This window comes from Crotalus tigris, unplaced genomic scaffold (genome assembly GCF_016545835.1).
Source record: "Crotalus tigris isolate CLP2741 ecotype Arizona unplaced genomic scaffold, ASM1654583v1 scf7180000024309.744930, whole genome shotgun sequence".
Taxonomy (NCBI): domain Eukaryota; kingdom Metazoa; phylum Chordata; class Lepidosauria; order Squamata; family Viperidae; genus Crotalus; species Crotalus tigris.
In genome coordinates this window covers 407,240-427,485 of record NW_024100481.1, presented here as the reverse complement: position 1 = coordinate 427,485, position 20,246 = coordinate 407,240, and the positions used below count along the sequence as shown (strand labels likewise).

Genomic DNA, 20,246 nt, shown 5'->3' with positions numbered 1-20,246 from the left:
ATTTCCTTCCCATCCCCCTTTCCTTTTACCCTTCCCTTTACCATACCTGTATTCTTCCTATTTTTCCTCACCTATACAAATTTAATAAAATTTTGTTAAAAATAAATAAATAAATCTCTTTTTTTAGTGCCGTGGTAGCTTTGAACGGGGACTAAACGAAGGGGTGCAAGCCAAAGGCTACCCATACCCCATGAAGTGGGAGAAGATCCCTTTGGGAGCAGCTGTGGGGCGTGGCCTTGTGTGCCACGGGGGTTACTCTTCATCAGTGAATCGTCGGGCCCCGTCCCTCCGTGCTCCGTGCTTCCTTGTGCACAAAAAGGGCCAAGTGGACACTCGGCTCCTCTGCCGTGCAGCCACATGCCCAGTTGCTGGCTTGGAGGTTTTCTGCTGTGCCACCCACCCAGCCAGACTCTCGCCTCAGTCACGGCGGTACCACAGCAACATTTTGTTCCTTGAACAAATTGAGACTAGAGGAAGAAAACACAAGAGCTTCTGAACTGGGTTCATGGTGCCTGGGGGGGGGGTTGTGGGTGGCTGTTGGATAGGAAAACAGCTGTGCGATGCAGTTCAAATTGCAGTGTGATTATTGATTGTTCACAACTATTGAGACTTGTATACACCCACAGCATGATCCATCTGACGAAGGGAGCTGCAGATCGTGAACGCTTAGCCTTAGGCTTTTCCACAGACTGGTCGGTCTGGATCCCTGCTGCTTTCTGTCCACTAACACAGGTCTAAGCTGACAACTGCATGTGAGTCTTGTGCTGTGTCTTTCTACTCCACTATGTTCCCTCGTGCCCCAGCGGCCTTCCTCTTCTCGGGACGCCCCTGCCGCTGCCCACCAAAGGGGCAGCTCCAGCCCGTCGGACCCAGGGAACGGCAGGAAAGCATTTGCGAGGATGGCCATTGATTTGAGGGGGGGTGGGAAGCCAGAATGCCAATGACGGGGGGAGAATATTCGTAGCTCGGGGTGGAAGGCCAGCTCCTGGTGGCAAGTGGGTGAGGCCCGGGGTCAGGCCCGGAGGTGGAGAGAACCCGAGTGGCCCAGAGCCTGGCCCTTAATGTTCTCGGGAAGGTGAGTCTGCCTGGAACCCCGGCAGGCTCTAGAATCCCCCGGTTCTCTGCCAAGGCAAGGAATGCAGCGGGTGGGCAGAGCTTTCCATTGGAAGCTGAGCTCAGCCAGGGGTCCAGGGAGAGCCAGCTGCTCTTGCTGATCCCCTTTGATATCTTTTTGACAAATGCAAATACTTCCACAGTGTTTTCAATACGTTTGGGAAGCTTTAAAACGTAACCTTCCCAATCACTTAATTCCCTCTACACCCCCCCCCCCAAGAACTTAGAGGGATTAAGCCAAGCCCTCCCAAAGGCTGCAAGGAGCCCTGGCTGCAATGAAGAAAAAAAACGAAAGAAACTCCTGTCTATCAGCCGCCCTTCAGATTTCACGACAGCCCCCAAGGCAGGGTGGGGACAGCTCGGGCAGGAGCTCTTAACTAGGAAACTCACGATGGCGATTCCAAGACCGGCGCCTGGTTCCTGCCCCTTAACGTTCCTTAACATCTGTATGCAGCAGTTTGGGAGAAACTCGGCAGGAGAACTGCCAGAGCCCCCATTTGAGGGATCCCTGCCCCTCAGGCTCACCTTTGGCCCTCAGGCTAGCTGGATCTCTTGTGTCTGGGTCACAGAGCAGGTCCCCAGAGGGGTGCTGATGTCACAGTGCCCCAGTTACCAGGGGAAACCCAGTCTCTGTGAAGCCATTGAGACGGCCATTATCACCTAGCGCTGTGTCCCCCAGGGTGATAGGCTTTGTGGGCAGAGGCATTCAAAAGCCTTGGCCATGCTGGGCTCAGCAGCAAGGGTGGGTCTGAGAGCTCAGCCCCACCGCACTGTCCACGTCTGGGTGGGCAGACATGAGCGACAGGCGCATCGCCCGGAAACTCAGGCGGAGAAAGCCTCCGCGCTTCTCCCTCGTCTCTAGCACCGAAGAGCCGCTTGGAGTGAGCATTTTGACCCCGGGGCCTGGAGGAGGAAAACTATGAGGAAGTGCTGGGGGGGGGGGAAGGAGGGGGGGACGGCAGGAAGATGCTGAAGAAGGGAGAGGCTCTCTCTCTTTCTCTCTCTCTTTCTCTGAGCCTGGCCTGGAAAATTTCCACTTCTCCCCTCCTCGTTTGCATATGCAAATCAATTTGCAAGCATTACGCACCTTCCTTTCAAGCTGGAGAATTCCATAGGAATGGACTTTTGTTGCAAATGTTGTTACCTTTAATCGGAACAAGTTAATCAGGCCTCTGCGACTCGCAATCTTTTGCAAAAACCTTGACAAGCAGACTCGTGTGGGGTCTAGCAAATTCGACTGACCTTATTCCAAAACGTGTTTACATCCAAAGTAACAGTACAATAGAGCAACTGCAAAAAAAAAAAAAAAAAAAAGGTAAACTTGTCCTGAGCATGCAAAAAAAGTCTTGTGAATCCCCCATAAGGAAGTTGAATTGCTCGGAAATTAAGGCGCTCGCTCTTTACCTGGTCAGTCCTGCCACCTGGTGCCCCTTTTAGGAACTGCACCCGGAACTTTGCCTTCCCCTTCCCTGCATCTGGCCCAGAGGCCAGGGTCCCCACTGGCTTAATTGCTCACGGTGGCTTCCGTGAAGAAACTGGGGGAATCTGGGGGGAATCTGGGGGTTGGGCGAGGTCAAAGATGGGGAGCCTCGCCTCGGAGTTTCAGAAGTATCAGGAGTGAGGCGCACGCTTCTCGTTTCTTCTTTGGCTTTTCGCGAGGGTCTTTCAGGCGCCAGTCCACCAGGCGGTGCGCAGGCTGCCAGCAGGAAAGGTCTCTGCCTGCAGAGCTGTCCGTCAGGCAGCTGTCCGGGGTGCTTCAGGCCTCCTGAGAGGAAGCGGGGGAGACCCGGGATAAGGTGGCTGACGGCTCCTCTCTCCCGCCTACAGCTGCCCAAGAAGAAGCGGCGCAGTTCATCCACCGAGGCTACGGAGGACAAGAACACCAGGGGAGAATCCGCCTCCCTCCAGCTCTTCCCTCCTGAGCTGGTGGGCAAACCTGGGCACGGAGAAGGGGGTGTTGAGCGTTGGCGGGCTGGGCCCGAGGAAGGCTGGGAGTGCGTCCTGACCGATCCCCACTCCTCTTCCAGTTGTACTACATCATCTCCTTCCTGCCAGTAAGGGACCTGGTGGCTCTCGGCCAGACCTGCCGGTATTTCTACGAAGTCTGTGACAGCGAGGGAATCTGGAAGCGGATCTGCCGCCGCCTGTCCCCTCGGCTGCGGGATGAGAATTCGGGGGGCAGCCAGCCCTGGAAGAGACTGGCCATCCTCAACTGTCAGTACAGCCCGGTGCGAAGGGAAGGGGGGAGGGAGGGAGGAGCGACGGTTGCACGCAGGACGGGAAGTGGACAACGGCCGTGACGGCCTCAGATGTGACAAGGGGGGCTCACCCCCCAGCCCCACCCGGAAGGGAAAGCTTTGCTGAGTCGGCTCCTCTAGACAGCCCCAATTTCCCTGCCCTCGGGCCTCTCTGTCCCACAGACACCAAGGGCTTGTACTTCCAGATGTTCAGCGGCCGGCGGCATTTCGTCAGCAAGACGGTGGCCCCTCTGCTCTCGCACGGCTACCGGAAGTTCTTGCCCACCAAGGACCACGTCTTCATCCTGGACTACAACGGCACCCTCTTCGTCCTCAAGAATGCCCTGGTCTCTTCCACCATGGGCCACGTCCAGTGGCGCCGGGCCTGCCGCTACATGGTGCTGTGCCGCAGCGCGAAGGATGTACGTGCCTCTGAGGCCCAAGGCCTGCCCGCTCCTTCCAAGATGGCAGGGAAGCAAAATCCTCTGGACGTGTCTTGGCACGCCAGATGTAGGGGAAGTGCAGTCCAGGTGGGAAGGGAACCGAGTTGGCCTTTTGAAATTGGGAATCCCTCCTGCCTCCTTCCTGGTTCTTGGTTTCTCCTGAACCAAGGACAGTGAAATTGTGGCTGGAAGAGAGAAAAAGGGCAGCTTAAAGAGTTGGCTCACTGCAAGCCCCCCCCCACCCTCATTTCTGCTCTACCACCCCCGAGGGGGCTCTGAAGACGAGAGTGGACTCCCTCTGTGGCGCCTCTCTTTCCAGAGCTGCTTGTGTCTAACGTCAAGAGAGGACACGGACCCCAGTCTCAGGCATGAGACCCCCCTTGCAAGGGGCGCCCCAAGCGGAGGGGTTTCTGTCTTAACATCCGGTCATCGCTCCCAAGTCTCCTTCCCCTCACGTCCTTTTCACCGCGGGTCTCCCCGTAAAGCGCCCTCCTTCGACTCCAGCGCTTCTCAACTAGCCTGGCCTCGTGCCTTGTTTGCACAGCCTCTCCATGTCTGGGGCCCTTAAAACGGACAAGGAGCCGGCCTTTGCACGAAGTTCGGCAACAGATTCACTGCGTGCCACTTAAAGAGACCGGCTGCACTTGCCAGGCTCTTGCTGGCTCGATCCCCTGGAGACCAGACAGGAGGACGTGTTCAGAATAAGGATTCAGAAATGAAGGCGGTGCTCCCACCTCTGCCCCTCGCCCTCCCCCTGCCACTATCCCCACGGCCCAAGGAAGAAGGGAGAGCAGCAGCTTTCCTGAAAGGGCCCAGCCGGTTTCTGGCTGGGATGTGAGCAGGAAGCTTCCTCATGGACGCTGGTGCCTCCCGTCGGTCGTCCCTCTGCTCTGCTGGCTCTTCGGGAGCTTGGCTGCTTCCTGGCCAGGCTCCTGAGGGCCTCCTGTGTGTGTGAGGGGGGGAATCCCAGTGGAAGCGAGGCCAGAGGGCCCCCTATTTGGCCTGCTCGCAGCAGAAGCCCATTCCCTCTGACTGGCAGAGTTCCTGGGGGGCCAGAGGACTTCTGTGCAGCCCTTGACTGCTGACTCCTTGATCCCTACCTGGAAGACCTATTCCTAGAAGAGCAAGCAGCCCTGGGGGGGGTGACACACGGGGGGATGGCCCCCGGGGTCTCACTGCAGCCTCCCAACGTGGGCGTCTCTTCCCGCCTTCACCTTGCAGTTCGCCACAGACCCCCGGAACGACACTGTGTACCGCAAGTACCTCTACGTCCTGGCCACCTGGGAGCAGCCGTCCAGCCCTGCCTCGGGGCGCAGCGAGGGTCCCGGGCCGGCCCCCGGCCGCCGCCTCTGTGACTGTGTGGAGGTGTACCGGCAATCCAGCGGGCAGCAGGTGTTCAAGATGACCTTCCACTTCGCCCTGAAGTTCAGGCAGATCGTGCTGGTGGGGCAAGAGACTGAAAGGTCCCTGCTGCTCCTGACGGGTGAGGAGCGGGCACGGGAGCTGGGGGGGGAGCCCAGGTGCTCAAGAGGGCAGGTTCTTCCCAGAATGCAGCAGGGGGCCAGATTCGGCCGCTTTCCCACAAGCGCCGAGTCCATTTGGTTGTGAAAGGAACTGAGCAACTGGCACCTTGGGCCGAGACGAGGGAGCGGCCCAAAGTCACCCGGCCAGCCTTCCTGGCCGAGGCCGGCCTTCCCTCGTGTGTGCGAAGGCAGCGAGACGCTCTTCCCGGCCATCACCTGCCAGGGCGGAATTTCTTTCCTCACAGAGGAAGGGAAAATCTACAGCTTGGTGGTGAACGAGACCCAGCTGGACCAGCCCCGCTCCTACAAAGTGCAGCTGGCGCTGCGCAAGGTCTCCAAGTGCCTCCCGCACCTCTCCGTCCGCCACATGCACTCGAACCAGAGCAGCGCCGTCTACCTCACAGGTAACGGCCAGAGGGCGGCTGCCACGCCGGACCTTCTGCCAGAGGCCTCATCGGCGGCCCTGCTGGGGCCTGACTGCTCTGGCTAGTGGGAAGAGCGATTTCTTTTTTTAAAATCCGGTTTTCTCGATTGTTGTGAGCTGCCTGGGATGATTATAGGAGACGGGTAGCCCTATTCGGGTCTTTTAAAAATAAATTGTAGCATTAACAGGAACCCAGGAGCTGTACGGCATCCGGGTGCAACGGGGCCCAACTGAGGGCTCCCCAGTCGTGTTAGGCCGAGGTGGACCATGGCCTGGCCTGGGAAGGGGGCAGCTCCTGCTGAGCAAGGCAGGCGTGGAGGGGAAAGGAGGGCGTGTCCTGGCTGCAGCCTGAAGCAATAGGGCTGGAAACCGGGGTTGGGGGGAGATCGGTGAGCTTGGAAGCGAGCAGTGGAGGGAGAGGAGGGGAAGAGAAAGCACTTCAAATCAAGGCCTGGCCAGAGAAGCTGTGGCAGAGCCCAGCCCTTCTGCCCCCTCCTCCCCCGAGACGGGCTGCTTCTCTCTGGCGCTGGGCCTGGGCCAACCGTGGGCCTCTCTCCCCACCCCAGACGAGGGCACCGTCTACTTCGAGGTCCACTCGCCTGGCGTTTACCGCGATCTCTTTGGCACCCTGCATGCGTTCGACCCTCTTGACCAGCAGATGCCCCTGGCCCTTTCTCTCCCGGCTAAGGTAACGCGCAGGTGGAACTCTGCCTTCCCTGGCACCGGGGGCGGAGCTTGCCTGGCACACAAAAGGACCTGCAGTGAAATTGGCATGAGACGGGCAGATTCGGGAAGGGGGGGAGGAAGCAAGGAAAAGGCCCAAGTTTACTCGTCCTCGCCTCCCTTCCCTGCGAAGCCCCATGACCCCTCCCCTTTCTGCGTCCTGGGAGATATGTGGGTCCACCACTGCTTCCACACCGGTTTCTTAGTGAGGCAACAATTCCCAAAGGGAACCGGGACAGTTAAGCCCCAGACTTGCACTTTTCAGGATGTGACCTGAAAATTAAGTTGGTCACCCACACCTCCCCCCCCCCATCGCTACTTGCAGCTCCTGGGAAAAAGCGCTGCACATGCTCAGAGGCATCCTTCTAGCAGTAGAGCCAAGATGCTCACCCTGGGCAACCTCCAGGGACCTTTCCATCATTCCCTACTGCCCCCCCCAAGGCTGCCTTTCCTGCCCCATTTGCCCCCCCCCAGTCTGGCTCAGGCTTCCTCAGCCGGCCGCCTCTCTCCACAGGTGCTCAGCTGCGCCCTGGGTTACAACCACCTGGGTCTGGTCGATGAATTTGGACGGATTTTCATGCAGGGAAATAACCGCTACGGCCAGCTGGGCACAGGGGACAAGATAGACCGCGGGGAGCCTGCCCAGGTATAGTTTGACCTCTCCCCTCCCCCATCCTGTTTTCTCGGGGGGGGGGGGGTCTCCAGCACAGTGAGCTTTTGGTCTGCAAGCCAAGCAGGTTCTTATTCCCCCCCAGGCTTCTCTCCCATGCGGTGTCCTTCTGGCTCTTGTGGGCTTTGGGCGTCCCCAGTGTTGTCTGGCCAACAGCTCCCCCCCCCATTCCCTACCTCCCACCCTCCACAGCCGGGAACCAGCTGTGCGATGTCAGAGTTTTCCAGAATAACCGCCAGAAGGGGGACCCTTAATCGTGGGCCGGCTTTCTGCTTGGAGTAGGAAATGCATTTCGTATCTGTTTGTGTGGATGTGGGTGTGTATTGGGGGGGGGAGTAGAGCCCTGGGCCCTGCTCCAACGCCCTGTCCTCTTCCTCCTCCCCCTCCCCCCATGCAGGTGCACTACCTGAAGTGGCCCATCGACCTGTGGTGTGGACTGAACCACACGCTGGTGCTGAGCCAGAGCGGGGACTTCAGCAAGGACCTGATGGGCTGCGGCTGTGGAGCAGGGGGGCGTCTGCCAGGCTGGCCCAAGGGCAACGCCTCCTTTGTCCGGCTGCAGATCAAGGTGAGAGGGGCCGGGAGACGGGCTCAGCCTCCCTCCCCGCTGGGCCTCGGGCGGCAGCCCCTTTCCCCAGGCCTTCCTGAGCGCCCTCCCTCCCCTGCGCCCGCACAGGTGCCGGCGTGTGCCCGCCGCATCTGCTCCACCCGGGAGTGCCTCTACATGCTGTCCAGCCACGACATCGAGGAGGTGCCCGCCTACCGGGAGCTGCCGGCCAGCAAGGCCAGCGTGGCCCCCAGCGACTCGGAGGCCCTGGCCGCTCGGACCTGCGAAGAGTACCTCAGCCAGCTGCACAAGTGCCCCACACTGGAGGGGCGCATGGCCAAAATGAAGGAGGCCGTGGGCAGCATGCCGCTCATGACGTTCCAGAAGGACTTTTTCTGGGAGGCTCTGGACATGATCCAGAGGGCGGCCGAACTGCGGGAAGCCGCCCCCGTCCAGCTGGCTCACGGACCGCGGCTCCCCCTGGCCCCGTTCCTCCCTCCCCCGATACTACCCTTCCCTTATACGCATCAAGGATCATGATTGACAGATAAAGAAGACTTCACCCTGAACCATGGGGAATAAATAAACCACAAGCACAGACAAAGGCAGCCTCTGCTGAGGGGGGGGGACGAGGGGCTGAACGGGGTCTTCAAAGGGGGGGGGCAGAAGGGAAAAGGCGAGTGACCGGATGCTCCTGGGCTGAACGTCTTTGGGGACCAAACGTCTAAAGACAAATAAAACGTGTTGCCACCGGCCAAAAGAGCTGGAACTGGCCACCGCCACCACCATATGTGTGGACCATGAGGCACAGCCACACCTGGGGGAGGGGCTTAGCCTCCGTAAGATGCTCTCAGCTTCAGCGTGAGGGCACACAGACCCCAGCAACCCCTTCCCCTTCCTCTGGAGTCCCTTCGGCCTGTCCGCAGCTGGCCAGTGCTGCCCTGCCCTGGGAAGGCAATGCTCTCTCTCTGTGCCCCTGGAGGAAGGTGGGCACAGTCGGCTAGCCCCCTCCCGAAAAGGTCCCCTCGCGGGTCTTCGGGCCATGCTTCTGCGGTGGCCGTGCCAAAACTGGAGGCAGCAGAGCCAGGCACAGGCTGCCCACGATCGATCCAAAGGTGGCAGTTTCCGTCACGCAGGTGTCCGGGCCTCCCCAGGACAGGATGATCATTTGGGTGGGCAACGCCATCAGGAGCCGGGATGGAGCAGCAACCCAGCTGGGCTGCATGAAGAAGCTGGAGGGTTCGACCCGAGTCTGCCAGCTTGCAAGGACACCGGGGAGCCTTTTGTCAGAGGCAGCAGAGGTTTGCTCTCGTCCTGGTAGCAGCCGCCGTGTGCCCGAAGCCCAAAGCCGCTGACAATACTGGCAAGCAGCGCCAGCAACAGCAGCCTCAAAATTGGAATATTAAATTAAAATAAACGCTGTTGCTGACTAGAAGCCCAGTTTGCCCCAAGGTGGGTGGCCAGGACCTTCCAGCGCCCTGTTTTTAGAAAGACCCCCTCCCACCTTAGACTGTTGGGGGCCCACCGCTCTCCACCCCCCCCCCCACGCGAAGGACAGCCGGGGCCCTGCTCTCCCTGGCTGGAGGCCTGGCAGGGTGACTTCAGGACAGCTGGGCCACTCCAGGGCCTCCCTGGCTTTCACCAGCCCCACCTGCGCCACCAGGGGGCGCTCAGGCCCTGCTCTCCAAGCCTCAGAGGGGAATAGGGGAGGGAGGGAGGAGAAGCCGCAGCCTCTGGGCCTCCTGGTCTTTGGGGCAGAGGCGGGGGGGGGGGGGCTTCTCTTGCCTCTCTAAAGCAGCGCTTTATCCCCTGCCCCACTGCCAGGGTTCCCTGGGGAAGCCCAAGTGCTGTGGTAGGCCAAACCAGGGTTGGAGGAAGCAGCCCAGGCTCCTTCCCTCCCTGAACCTCCGCCCCCCCTCCTGCAGCCTGGCCCCACTGAGCCCCCCACCCCACCCAGGGGCCAAAGCCCAGGAGAAACACTTTGGGGAGCTGCTCTTGGGGGTCGGAAGAGGCGGCTGGGGGGGGGCACCTGCCAAAAGAACAGGGAACAGAAGCCTTTGGGGCAAAGCCGTGGGCTCCAGCCCCGAGGATTCGGGGGCCAAGGAAATGCCAGGCTGCAGCTTCCCATCCAGGCTGCTGCCGGAGAAACGGGGCTGAGCCTCCACCCCAGCTGACGTGGAAGAGGCAGGCTGGCCGAGGGGTCGGCCCGTTTCTGCAGCCAGACTGCCTGCCCCGAAGCTGCCAGACAGATTGGAGCTCAGGCCGGTCCAGTTCGACGGCCACCCCTGGGCCAGGATCCCTAAGCTCAGAAACACGATTGGGAACTGGAGTAGCAAGGGGGGGGGGAGAAGGGGGCAGGTGGGGTGGGATGGCAGCCAGAACCACCTCCCCCCCGCTTTTCCAGGCGTGTGCACACACACACACACACACACACACACACACACACACACACACACACCTTGCACCTAAGCAATTAGGCATCTCCCTGGTGGGGGCTGCATCTATAATGTCGGACAGCGGGGGGGGGGGGGCTACGAGGGAGGCAAGGTTGCCAAACAACAAAGGCTGCCACTAGTGTGTAAAAATACCTTTAAGACCGCTGCAGTGTGGGTGTGAACAACATGGAACGAGAGGTGCCGTTCCCCACCCTGGAGTCCGTGAACTGCCTCCCTGCCCATTTAGTGGTTACATGGTGCTGCTGCTTGTGGGGCCAGAGCCCCAGAGCCAAGGGAGGCTCCTCAGCGGCGGTTCCTCCTCGCCCGGGCGGCGCAGGGGCGCTTGCTGAGGTTGGTGAGAATCTGCTGCTGCTGCGGCCGGAAGGGCACCACGAAGCTGGTGGGGGGCAGCTGCCCGGTTCCGTTGGCCTCCACCCGGCCCATGAAGACGTAGTCGGCCCCTGCGGAGGAAAGAGGGGTGAGCTGGAGGCAGAGAATGAGGTGGCCTGACTCCCTTGCCAAATGTCTTGCTAGCGAGGAGAGAGCAGGGGAATGCTGGGATTTCGGGCACTTCTGCCACACGTGAATGTTGTGTAGTTGTGCAGAGTGTGAAGGAGCCACTTGTGAGCAGAAAGCTCACAGGAAGTGGCCTGTCGGCCTTCTCACCTTTCTTGAGAATGGGGCACTGTCTGCAGGGCACGTCCAGGCGGAGGGTGGCTTCGGTTCCTTCCGGAGGGAGGCTCAAGAGCCCCGACTTGTAGGTGTGGGTGAGCGTCACGGTGGCCGTGATCCGGTTCCCCTCTCTTCGCAGGAGTGCTTTGACGGTGCCGGTGATCACTGTCGGTGGGACATTGGGGAGAGGGTGAGAGGCTGGCAGTGAGGGTGGCCTCTGTCTGGGGACAGGAGGGGCCGTGCGGCAGAGATCGGGGACTTTGCGGTTCCCCTCCGATTCTGAGACGGCTCCGACCACTGGGGGCTACTGTGCGATGGCTCCTGGCACTGGCAAGGTTGGCAGATGGAAGGCAGGTAGATCTCCCTGCACTGGGAAGGCGACCGTAGGGCACTCACCAAAATCGCTGGCACAGAAGTTGCTCTGCATATTCCCCGTCCGCTTGCAGCGTTGCGGGCAGGTGACCTGACCTGGAGGGAGATGGGAGAGGAGCAGATAGAAAAGGCCAGTGACCCTCTTTGGCCCTGCACAGCTTCACTGTTTAGAAGGCCGGCACTCTGCACATGTTCTGGCTCTTCTCCAATTCCCTGGTCCAGACCGGCTTCAGCACCAGCGCCTCCCACCTGCCCCTCCTGGGCTCAGAACGTGGGCCAGGCTGGGAGCAAAACAACCCCCTGCTCTCCAGGGCTCTTACCTGCGGTGGGAGTTGTGGGGCCCGCAGCATCAGGAAGGGCTTGGGCTGTCGGTTTGGGGCGCGGTGTTGGCTTGGGTGGGCCTGCGGGCTTGCCGGCAGGTTTGGGCTTCGCGGGGACCGGCTTCCTGCTGGCCTGCGTGGGCTTGGAGCCGGGGAACACGGGGATCACAGGCTGGGCCCTGGCGGTGTCCACCGGCTCATCGCGACCCTTCATCACGTACGAGGCAGAAAACCCGTCGGCCGTCACGCTGAGATCCGAGACAAACTGGACCAGGAGCTCATTGCCATCCGAGCGGATCAGGCTGCGGGAGAGGTTGGGAGGAAGGCCGGGAAGAAGCACCCACCAGCCCTGCCAGTCTGAACTGGGCTGCGTGCGTGGAGTCCTTTTGGGGCGAGGGCAGCCCTGGGTGCCAAGGAGGAACCCATTTATTTATGAGGATCCCTTAAGCTGGTGGAAAAGGGGGATCTCCAGCTCCCATGAGCAGGACAACAGAGTCGCCAGTTTTTTCTGATACACGTGTGAATACAACACGGAATTTGTTGGCTCCAATTCCAGAAATGTTTCAGGGCCGACCTACCTGGGGGACTTGTCTCCACAGAATTTGCCAACGCGGCGCGAGTCGTCTTGCTCCCTGCCGTTGAAGACGGCCACGTAGTCGTATCGGCAGTAGGTGTCAAACTCCACATCAAACTTCCCAAAAGTCAGGACGATCACCTGGGCCGGGGGAGATCCGAGGGGTTATCCTTCCGCTCCTCCTCGGGTTTAGCCCTCAGCGTTAGGGATGGGGATGGAGGGCTGGCAGTTCTCTGCCCGCAGCAAAGGGGAGGGCCAGGGAGCCAACTGCCCCTTTACCTGGTCCTGTGGGGCAATGATGTGCCAGGAGCAGCTGATGCCAGGCGGGTAGTCGCTCTCGGGCCAGTTGGGGGTTTTGACAGAGCCTTGCGCTTTCTCAAGCTTCCCCCCACAGAACTGGTTTTCTGCAAGACAAGAAAGGGGGGCTAGTGAGATGGAGGAGCCCCCAGGGCTGCGGCAGGGTCTTCTTCAGCAAGGGGCTGGCAGTTCTTTTTATTTTATTTAGTTTTATATGTCTGCCCTCTCACAGTGACTCTGAGATCCCTCATATTCAATGCAGCTGGCGGAGCCAGACCCCGACTTCTGGTTTTGCAGAGCCCTGGAAAGGGGCCACAAGAACCCCCCCTTTGAGTTCAAACCCCCACTTTGTTCTGGGGTCGGCAGCAGCTAAACTGAATATATGGGAGTGAATTTAGCACCACGGATGCTGCACCGTCAGGCAGACGCCCAGGCCAGGCAGAATCATGTTTTGGGGGGTTCCAGAGGGGGGCCAAACCATTCAAGTGCCCGACCCAACTGAGGGCAGATGTTCTCGCGTTCTATAAACCAATGCCAGGCGCGTGTATAACCACAGGCCGGGGCTCTGCATGCATACATGTGCCAAGGCACAGGGATCCAGGGCTCGTAAGAGTCAGAGACACCATTTTGGCGAAAAGATATTACAAGCGCTTACGGTAATATATCAAAAACAAACGGCACAACTTATTGTTAATGGAGGTTTGTCGGAGGTTTTTACAATAGAGAAAGGTACTAGACAGGGGTGCCCTTTATCGCCATTGTTGTTTGTTTTAACATTGGAAATATTATTGATCAAAATTTGAGAGTCTCAGGAAATTAAAGGAATAGAAGTTAACAAAAAAGAATATAAGTTGAGAGCTTTTGCGGACGACTTGGTTGTTACTTTGTCGCAACCTGATCACTCTGTAGTAAACTTATTACAGTTGATTCATCATTATGGTTTGGTTTCGGGTTTCAAGATTAATGTAAATAAGACTAAAATCTTACCTAAAAATATGTCTAGTCAGGAGAAGCAGAGTTTGGCTAACTTGACGGGTTTTGAGATTGTTAATAAGGTAAAATATTTGGGGGTGATGTTGTCTGTTTCTAATGTAAAATTATTTAAAAATAACTATGAAAGGTTGTGGGTCAGGGTACAGAAGGACTTGAAGAATTGGGAGAAGTTGCAATTATCCCTCATGGGAAGAATTGCAGTGATAAAAATGAATATTCTACCCAAGTTTCTTTTTTTGTTTCAAATGTTACCGATTTTGAAAAATGAGATTAACTTAAGTGAGTGGCAGAAGGGTCTTAATAAATTTATTTGGGCAGGGAAAAAGCCAAGGGTTAAGTTTAAAATTATGCAAGACTTCCGTGAGAGGGGTGGACTCAAGGTACCAAATTTGAAATTATATTACGATGCGGTGGTTTTAACACTAATTAGTGATTGGGTAAATTTGACAAATCCTGAGATACTTCATTTAGAGGGATGGGATTTACTTTATGGGTGGCATGCCTATTTAATATTTAATAAAAAAATGGATTGTGTCTTTAAATCTCATATTTTAAGAATCTCTTTACTTAGGACTTGGAGAAAATATTATAAAAGTGATTTTAAAGTTCCATTATGGGCCATACCTTGGCATGCGATAGAAGGAATAAAAAGAGGTGTAAAAATGGATATGGTGTCTTATAGTCAGCTACTTAGATGGGATGGGCAAAACTGGCAGTTAAGATTACGGGAAGATTTAGCGCAAGAAAATATTATTTATTCTTGGTTCCAATATAGGCAACTAGTAGATAAATGGAAGGTGGATTGTAAATTGGGTTTTCTTAGAGAAGATGGAAATCTTATTAAGCAAGTCAAGGATCAAAGACAAACCCACATCAAGAGAATCTACGGGGTATTAGTTGAAATGGACTCAGAAACGGAATTAATTAAAGACTGCATGATTAGATGGGCGCAGAATTTTGGTGTCCCAGTCTCATTGGACATCTGGGAAACCATTTGGGTGAGAAATGTCAAATTTACACAAGCACAGAACCTTAGGGAGAATTTTTATAAAATGTTTTATAGATGGCACCTTGATCCACAAAAAATGTCTCTTATGTACCCTGACGTACAACCCAAATGTTGGAGATGTGGTTATACGGATGCTTCCTATTATCATATTTGGTGGTCATGCAGAGAGATAAAAGCATTTTGGATTAAAATATGGTGGAATATCCAGAGAATTTTTAGAAGGAGGGTAAAATTTACTCCGCAATTATTTTTGTTGGGCATTGTTACAGATTGTGATACAAAGGAGGTTGTATTGATGTTAAATTTGATTACAGCCGCGAGGCTGTTAGTTGGACAATATTGGAAGAAGGAATCTTTGCCTACACTGCAGGAATGGTTTCTTAAAGTGTCCTATTTGGCGGATATGGCAAAGATTTCGGCTTTCTTAAAGCAACAAACGCAAGAGAAGTTTCTTGCCGTTTGGGACAAATGGATAAAATTTATACAATTTAGACTGGGTATAAAAAAATATCACATAGTTTTTTCATAAGTTTTATTTTTATATATAGAGAATGTTATATATAGATATTTTTTTTATATATATAAATATAAATTTTTTAATTTAATTTTTATCTTTATTTGTTAATTTTTAACTAAGCCTATATTCTGCTCTGGGAAGCTCAGGGGGGGGGAAGGGAGGGTGTTTGTGAGGGGTGGGGGATGGGGTTTTTTTTTTTATATGTAATGTTTAGTTTTTTATTTTTTTTTGTATATGTTGTTTTTTGTTTTGTATTGTTTTTGTCTTTTTGTAAAACTTATAAAACTTTCAATAAAAAAAAAAAAAAGAGTCAGAGACACCGAGGCATTCCAGTGGGCACATCCCCACATGCAAACCGCCCAGAATCTCTCTCTGCCTAGAACAGGGGTGTCCAGCCTTGGCAACTTTGTGACCTGCGGGCTTCCACCCCCCCCCCCAAGTTCTGGGTGTTCAAGTCCGCCGGTCTTAAAGTTGCCAGGGTGGGACCCTCCCGTTCTAGAGCCAGCGAGGTCAAACTGAGTTTGCAGGCATTCCTGCGTGGGTGCCAGTCCACAGCACAGGGAGTGATCTGGGCACTCAACTCAACCCTCTGGCACAGCCTACTTTTGGAGGGAGGGGCCTAGACTGACAGACCATGAAGCCGGAGGGGAAGAGCTCGCAAGAATGCTGGCTCAAGTCTCAGAGGGCCTCTGGGATGGGCTGCCAGCTGGAAGGGGGGAGAGGGAGGGAGGGAGGGGGGTGTGCTGCACAGAGAGAGGCCACTGAGGGGAGCAGAAGAGCAAAACACTCATTTTGGAGACCACAGGATTCTCACTAATGACCAGTTAGGACGGAAGTGGAAGTGGGGAAGCTGTTTAGCCTTGTCCAGCTGGATGTGGCAGCCAAAGAATGCTTGGAAGGAGGACTGGGGGGGGGCGTGACGGGGGCTTAGTCAGCTGGGCTGCCTCTTTTTTCTTTACAGCCCAGCCGGATGCCCCATTCCTCAGACCCTCCGGCAGCAGTGGAGCAGCAGCACTCACTCCCCCCCCCCAACGCCACAGAGGCCTTGGGGGCTGCCAGGCTGCAGCTGGGGGTGGGGGGAGTAGCCTGGGGGGGGGTGGGGATTCCCGTAGGCGCCATCCCAACAGGGCAAGGCTCTCAAAAAGCCCAGGGGCCTTTATGGTTGGCAGCCCATTCCTGCCGTCCCTTTGGGCGCCCCGAAAAAGGTCCGGGGACTGGCAGCAGCAGTGGTGGGGGCAGAAGGCCGGAGCATCCTTGCTGGGAGATACCCCTCCCTTGGCAAGGCGGTGGAGGTGCCCAGAGAGGTGCCCCCCGACTGGACAGGAAGGCCAGCTCCGCTTTTGCTCCACCCACCTCTGGCTGAGGACGGCTGACCCTCCCGCCTCCCTCCTTCCCAGCCCGTCTGGGGAACATCTGGGGAGCCAGCCGGCCTCCCCTGACTCGGCCACAGGCATTCCTGGGGCCGGCTGCATCCGGTTCCCTGCAGAAGGCCAGCACCCTCAGCCTGCCAGTCGCCCCCCTCCCCCCTTGCCTTCCTTGGCTTGATGGGGCCGTCCAGGGGGGGGGCGAGGGTCACCCCAGCCCAGCTTGGGGCTCAGCGGAGTTGGGGTTCCGGGTGGGGAGCAGTGGGGCAGCCCCCCACCAGGGAGGGCGGCCCTTACCGTCCACGTGGGTGAGGCCACTGCTGAACCAGACCAGGAAGCCCCGGCCGCCGGTCCCTTCGTCCGACACCATCCGCAGCAGCATCTGGTTGCTGGTGGCCAGGATGGCCCCCGGGCGGAAGGTCCCGCAGAAGCGGCCCAGGCGCTGAGACTCCAGGGCCGCGTGCCCGTTGAAGACCTCCAGGCGGTCATAGCGGCAGACGGGGTCCGGTTCCAGGTCGAAGAAGCGGAAGGAGAGCATCACCACCTGCCCCTCGGGCACCTGGAGGGCAGAGGCCGTCAGACCGGCTCCCCCGTCCCTCCGCAGGCGCTGGGGGCGGGGGCGGAGGGGCGCCTTACCGTGATGGTCCAGATGCAGGTCTTGCTGGGCGGGTAGTGCTGCGGGAAGTTCTCGCTGGCCAGGTAGCCGCTGCTGGCGTTGTAGTCGCCCCCGCAGAGGAAGACCGGCCTGCCGGCGAGAAGGCAGAGGTTGAGGGGACCCCCGGCGCCCCCTTCCCGCTCTGGGCGAGCCCGGCCTGACCTTCCGGCGGGCCGGCAGCGGAGATCCTTCCACGCCGCCCCCGTCAGCGACGCCCGAATGCCGCTCGGCTCGCCTGCCTAAAGCCTCCCGGGGCGGCCGCCCCGTCCCTTCGAGGGGAGCCGGACGGACGGTCGGGTGAGCCGGGGCGCGGCGGGACCGGGACGCGCGCAGGGGCCTACCTGGTCTGGTTGGTGGCGGGGGCGGGCGAGGGGCTCTGGGCGCGGCTCAGCTGCAGCAGGGCGAGCAGCAGCGCCGGGAGGACGGGCGGCATCGCGGCGGTGGACTCCGGGCGCTTGGAGGAGCAGCTGCGGGGCCGAGGCGGGAGCGCTTCTGGCGGGCCGAGGGGAGGGACCGCGGGACGTGGCTGCGAGGGGCCGGGCGGAGGCGGGCGGCCGGGAGGAGCAGCAGCCCCGACCCCGAAAGGCCCCGGAGGCGGAGGGGGACGAGGCTGGCGGCCCTGCCGAGCATGTGCAGAGCGCCCTCGGCCGCTGGCCAGGCGTTCCGAAGGCCGTCCAGCAAGCAGCCCGGCCGGCCCAAGCGCCGCGGGGCAGCCCCTCTCCGCCCGGGGGCCCCGTCCTCGCACGGCCTTCAGCCCCCCCCCGTTAAGCCGAGTCCTGCGGAAAACACGCCTCCCCCCCTCCCCTGGCGCTGAGCCGGAGGGGGACCCCCCCCGTCGGACCGTGACGTGGCGGGCAGCTCTTGCCAAGCAGGCGGCGCGGGAGGCGAGACGAGGGGCTTGCTGGGGGGGGAGGGGGCGGCCGCCAATCCAAAGGCGCCGGGAAGAGGCGAGCCCGCTGGAGACGCGCGGGGGTCCAGCCGCCCGTCCCGGGACTCAGGCGTAGGCCAGGCAGACCTTGCCCCCCCCCCAGTTCCCCAGGATGGGCTAGTCGGCAGCCTGGCCTCTGAGCACGTCCCGAGTGCAGTACGCGCGCTCCTGCCGGAGCGGCTGGCAAAGCCATCCCTGCCCAGCCCCCGCCTCCTTGCCTGGAGGACGGCAAATTTGGTAAAAAAAAAAAACGTCTGGAATAGAAACAGCCATTTTCTTCAGGATGGAGCCCCCCCCGGAAGGCTCAAGGCCTTGGGGGGGGGGGAACGATGCCCCGGAGGGCAGGTGCTGCAGCCCAGGCGGCTTCCCGGTCCTGCCAGGGGACCCCGTTGCATATAGACAGGACGTGAAAGACCCCCCACATCGAGTCTGGGCTGGGGGGGAGTGAGGGCAGCTGCTTCCAGACAATCCAGCTGCTGCAAGGAGGGGACTAGAAGCGGAGTGTGGGGTGGGGCCCCACCTTGGCAACTTTTAAGACCTCTGGACTTGAACTCCCAGAATTCCTGAGCCAGCCACGTTGGGGAATTCTGGGAGTTCAGGTCCACAGTCTTAAAAAGTTGCCAAGGTGGAACATCCCTGATCTAGAGGGATAATCGGCCCCTTGGCATGCACCAGCTCTGGGGGGGGGCAGTGGCCGTGAGGCTCCAGCCATGCCCCCCCCCCCGCACAGGCAGTCCCCCTGCAGGCTGAAGCAACAGCAGCTTCTGTGGGCTTTGAAGGCAGTCCCAAAAAGACAGCCAAGATGACCCCCAGATTATGCACCCAGTCTTTCTGGGGGAGCGTCATCCCACCCAGGCAGAGACACCCCAAAAAGGAAACCCTCCCTGCTCAGGTTAAGCCGCAGCCTGTCCCTCCCCGTCTGGATCCAGATGCCACCAGTGCAAGGATGACCGCTAATCCTGAGTGGCAGGTGACTCAGGCCCCTCCCCCGTTTCATGAAGATGCTATGGAAGAGGCCTTGAGGGTCCCTTGACCATCATTGTGCAGGGAGAACCATCATACTGCCTTGTCTTCTACCCCCAGATCTGGAAACCAGTCCAAGGTGGCACCACGGAGGGCACCAAACGCTGTGGAGATCCAGGCTCAGTTGAGGCTACCTGGGCACGCCAGCCCCTCCAGCAGGCCCAGGAAATGTATCTCATTTTGGACCTCCTTGAGCTGCAAGCAGACCCTCCCCTGGAAAGCTTGTGAGATTTCCTGCGAAGATGAACGGGGGGGGGGGGGAGCTGTCCCCTCCCTCCAAATCGCAGCACTTGCCACCTCTGTGATCCGCTGCCCACACAGCCCTGAGCACCACATCCCCTTCCCCAGGACTGGCAGGTTCAAAGCGGGAGGGGGCCAGGAGAGCCAACTGGAGCCTCACGCAGCCTGGAGGGGCCCCCCTTGCAGATGCTCCCCATTCCTAGGAAAGATGGGGTTACCGTGAACAAGGCTGTGAGGAGGGTCTGCCAAGGCCACAAGTGAGTGGGAGAACAGCTGAGCAATCTGCCCCCCCTCCAGATTCAGGATTGGGGGGGGGGTTTACTGGATTTCCTCCTTCGCTAAATCTCCGGGAGGCCCTGCTGACCCCACGGCCTTGCTGCTGTGCAGTAGGGCAGCTGGGGGGACGCCGGCCAGGAGTGGGGACAGCAAGGGTCTGCTTCAGAGGGGGTGGTCCCCCCAAGTTCCCCCCACCCCAAAGAGTTGGAGGCAGCCAGGTGGGTGTTTTGCCACCTTTATTTTTCAGAAATAGGCAGCCAACCCAAGAACACAGGCCCACATCTCCCCCCCCCCCAAGCACAAAGAGCAGAGCTTCAGATACAGCTGCCCTCACTCCCCACCCGACTGCCAACTTCTAGGGAGTCTTCCATGGGGCGCTTGGATGCCTGCTTCCCCTGCAGCCTAATGCACCAAGCTGGGAGGGGTGATAAAATATTCTCGGAAGCGCCCCCCCTCCAGCCCCCCCCCATTGGCAGAGCGGGCAGGAGTGCCCTAAAGTGGCAGAGAGCAATGGAGAGGGGGTGGGGCTCCCACAAGTCTTCAATTAATACAGGAGCAAAGAGAATTGTGCCCCCCCCAGACCCAACTTCTGTACAGCCTTGGAACTATTGTGGGGATGGGGGGGGGCAGCAGCAAAGTTTGAAGTTCTACTTTTTGCCCCCAAAACGGATTTTGCTTCAGGCTGTATCTGCCTCTCCCCCTTTAAGACCCCCCCCCTTTCTGCTTCCATTTAGGTCCATCATCCCCAGCCCACCTACCACACAAAGGAAGGGGAAGACCCCTTCACAAGCCCCCACCATGCTGGATTCCGCCACCGCCCCTCCAAGGTTGCTCCAGGGCAGGGGGAGGGTGCAGAACATCCCTGCAGCTGCAGCCCTGCACCCCATCCTG

At 58.5% G+C, this 20,246-nt stretch overlaps 2 protein-coding genes across 3 annotated transcripts; one reads left to right on the top strand and one right to left on the bottom strand.

The window, feature by feature from the left end:
* Positions 1-1,793: 1,793 nt before the first annotated feature.
* FBXO24 (F-box protein 24) lies at positions 1,794-8,258 on the top strand. Of its 2 annotated transcripts, XM_039324836.1 has the most exons (10): positions 1,794-1,994; positions 2,941-3,039; positions 3,141-3,327; positions 3,534-3,772; positions 5,015-5,276; positions 5,562-5,720; positions 6,307-6,428; positions 6,978-7,109; positions 7,531-7,701; positions 7,810-8,258. In XM_039324836.1, the coding sequence occupies exons 1-10, from the start codon at positions 1,908-1,910 to the stop codon at positions 8,218-8,220; spliced, it is 1,869 nt and encodes a 622-aa protein (XP_039180770.1). In that variant the 5' UTR covers positions 1,794-1,907; the 3' UTR covers positions 8,221-8,258. The 2 variants fall into 2 exon arrangements, with proteins under 2 accessions (XP_039180770.1, XP_039180771.1); XM_039324837.1 differs by lacking the exons at positions 1,794-1,994; positions 2,941-3,039 and having other exon boundaries at positions 3,192-3,327; positions 3,557-3,772.
* Positions 8,259-10,252: 1,994 nt separating this feature from the next.
* Positions 10,253-17,623, bottom strand: PCOLCE (procollagen C-endopeptidase enhancer). Its single transcript, XM_039324793.1, has 9 exons — positions 17,230-17,623; positions 16,870-16,978; positions 16,531-16,792; positions 12,333-12,457; positions 12,058-12,194; positions 11,480-11,781; positions 11,184-11,255; positions 10,782-10,952; positions 10,253-10,576 (listed from the first exon to the last, which is right to left on the bottom strand). The coding sequence occupies exons 1-9, from the start codon at positions 17,319-17,321 to the stop codon at positions 10,419-10,421; spliced, it is 1,428 nt and encodes a 475-aa protein (XP_039180727.1). The 5' UTR covers positions 17,322-17,623; the 3' UTR covers positions 10,253-10,418.
* Between the last annotated feature and the right edge of the window lie 2,623 nt (positions 17,624-20,246).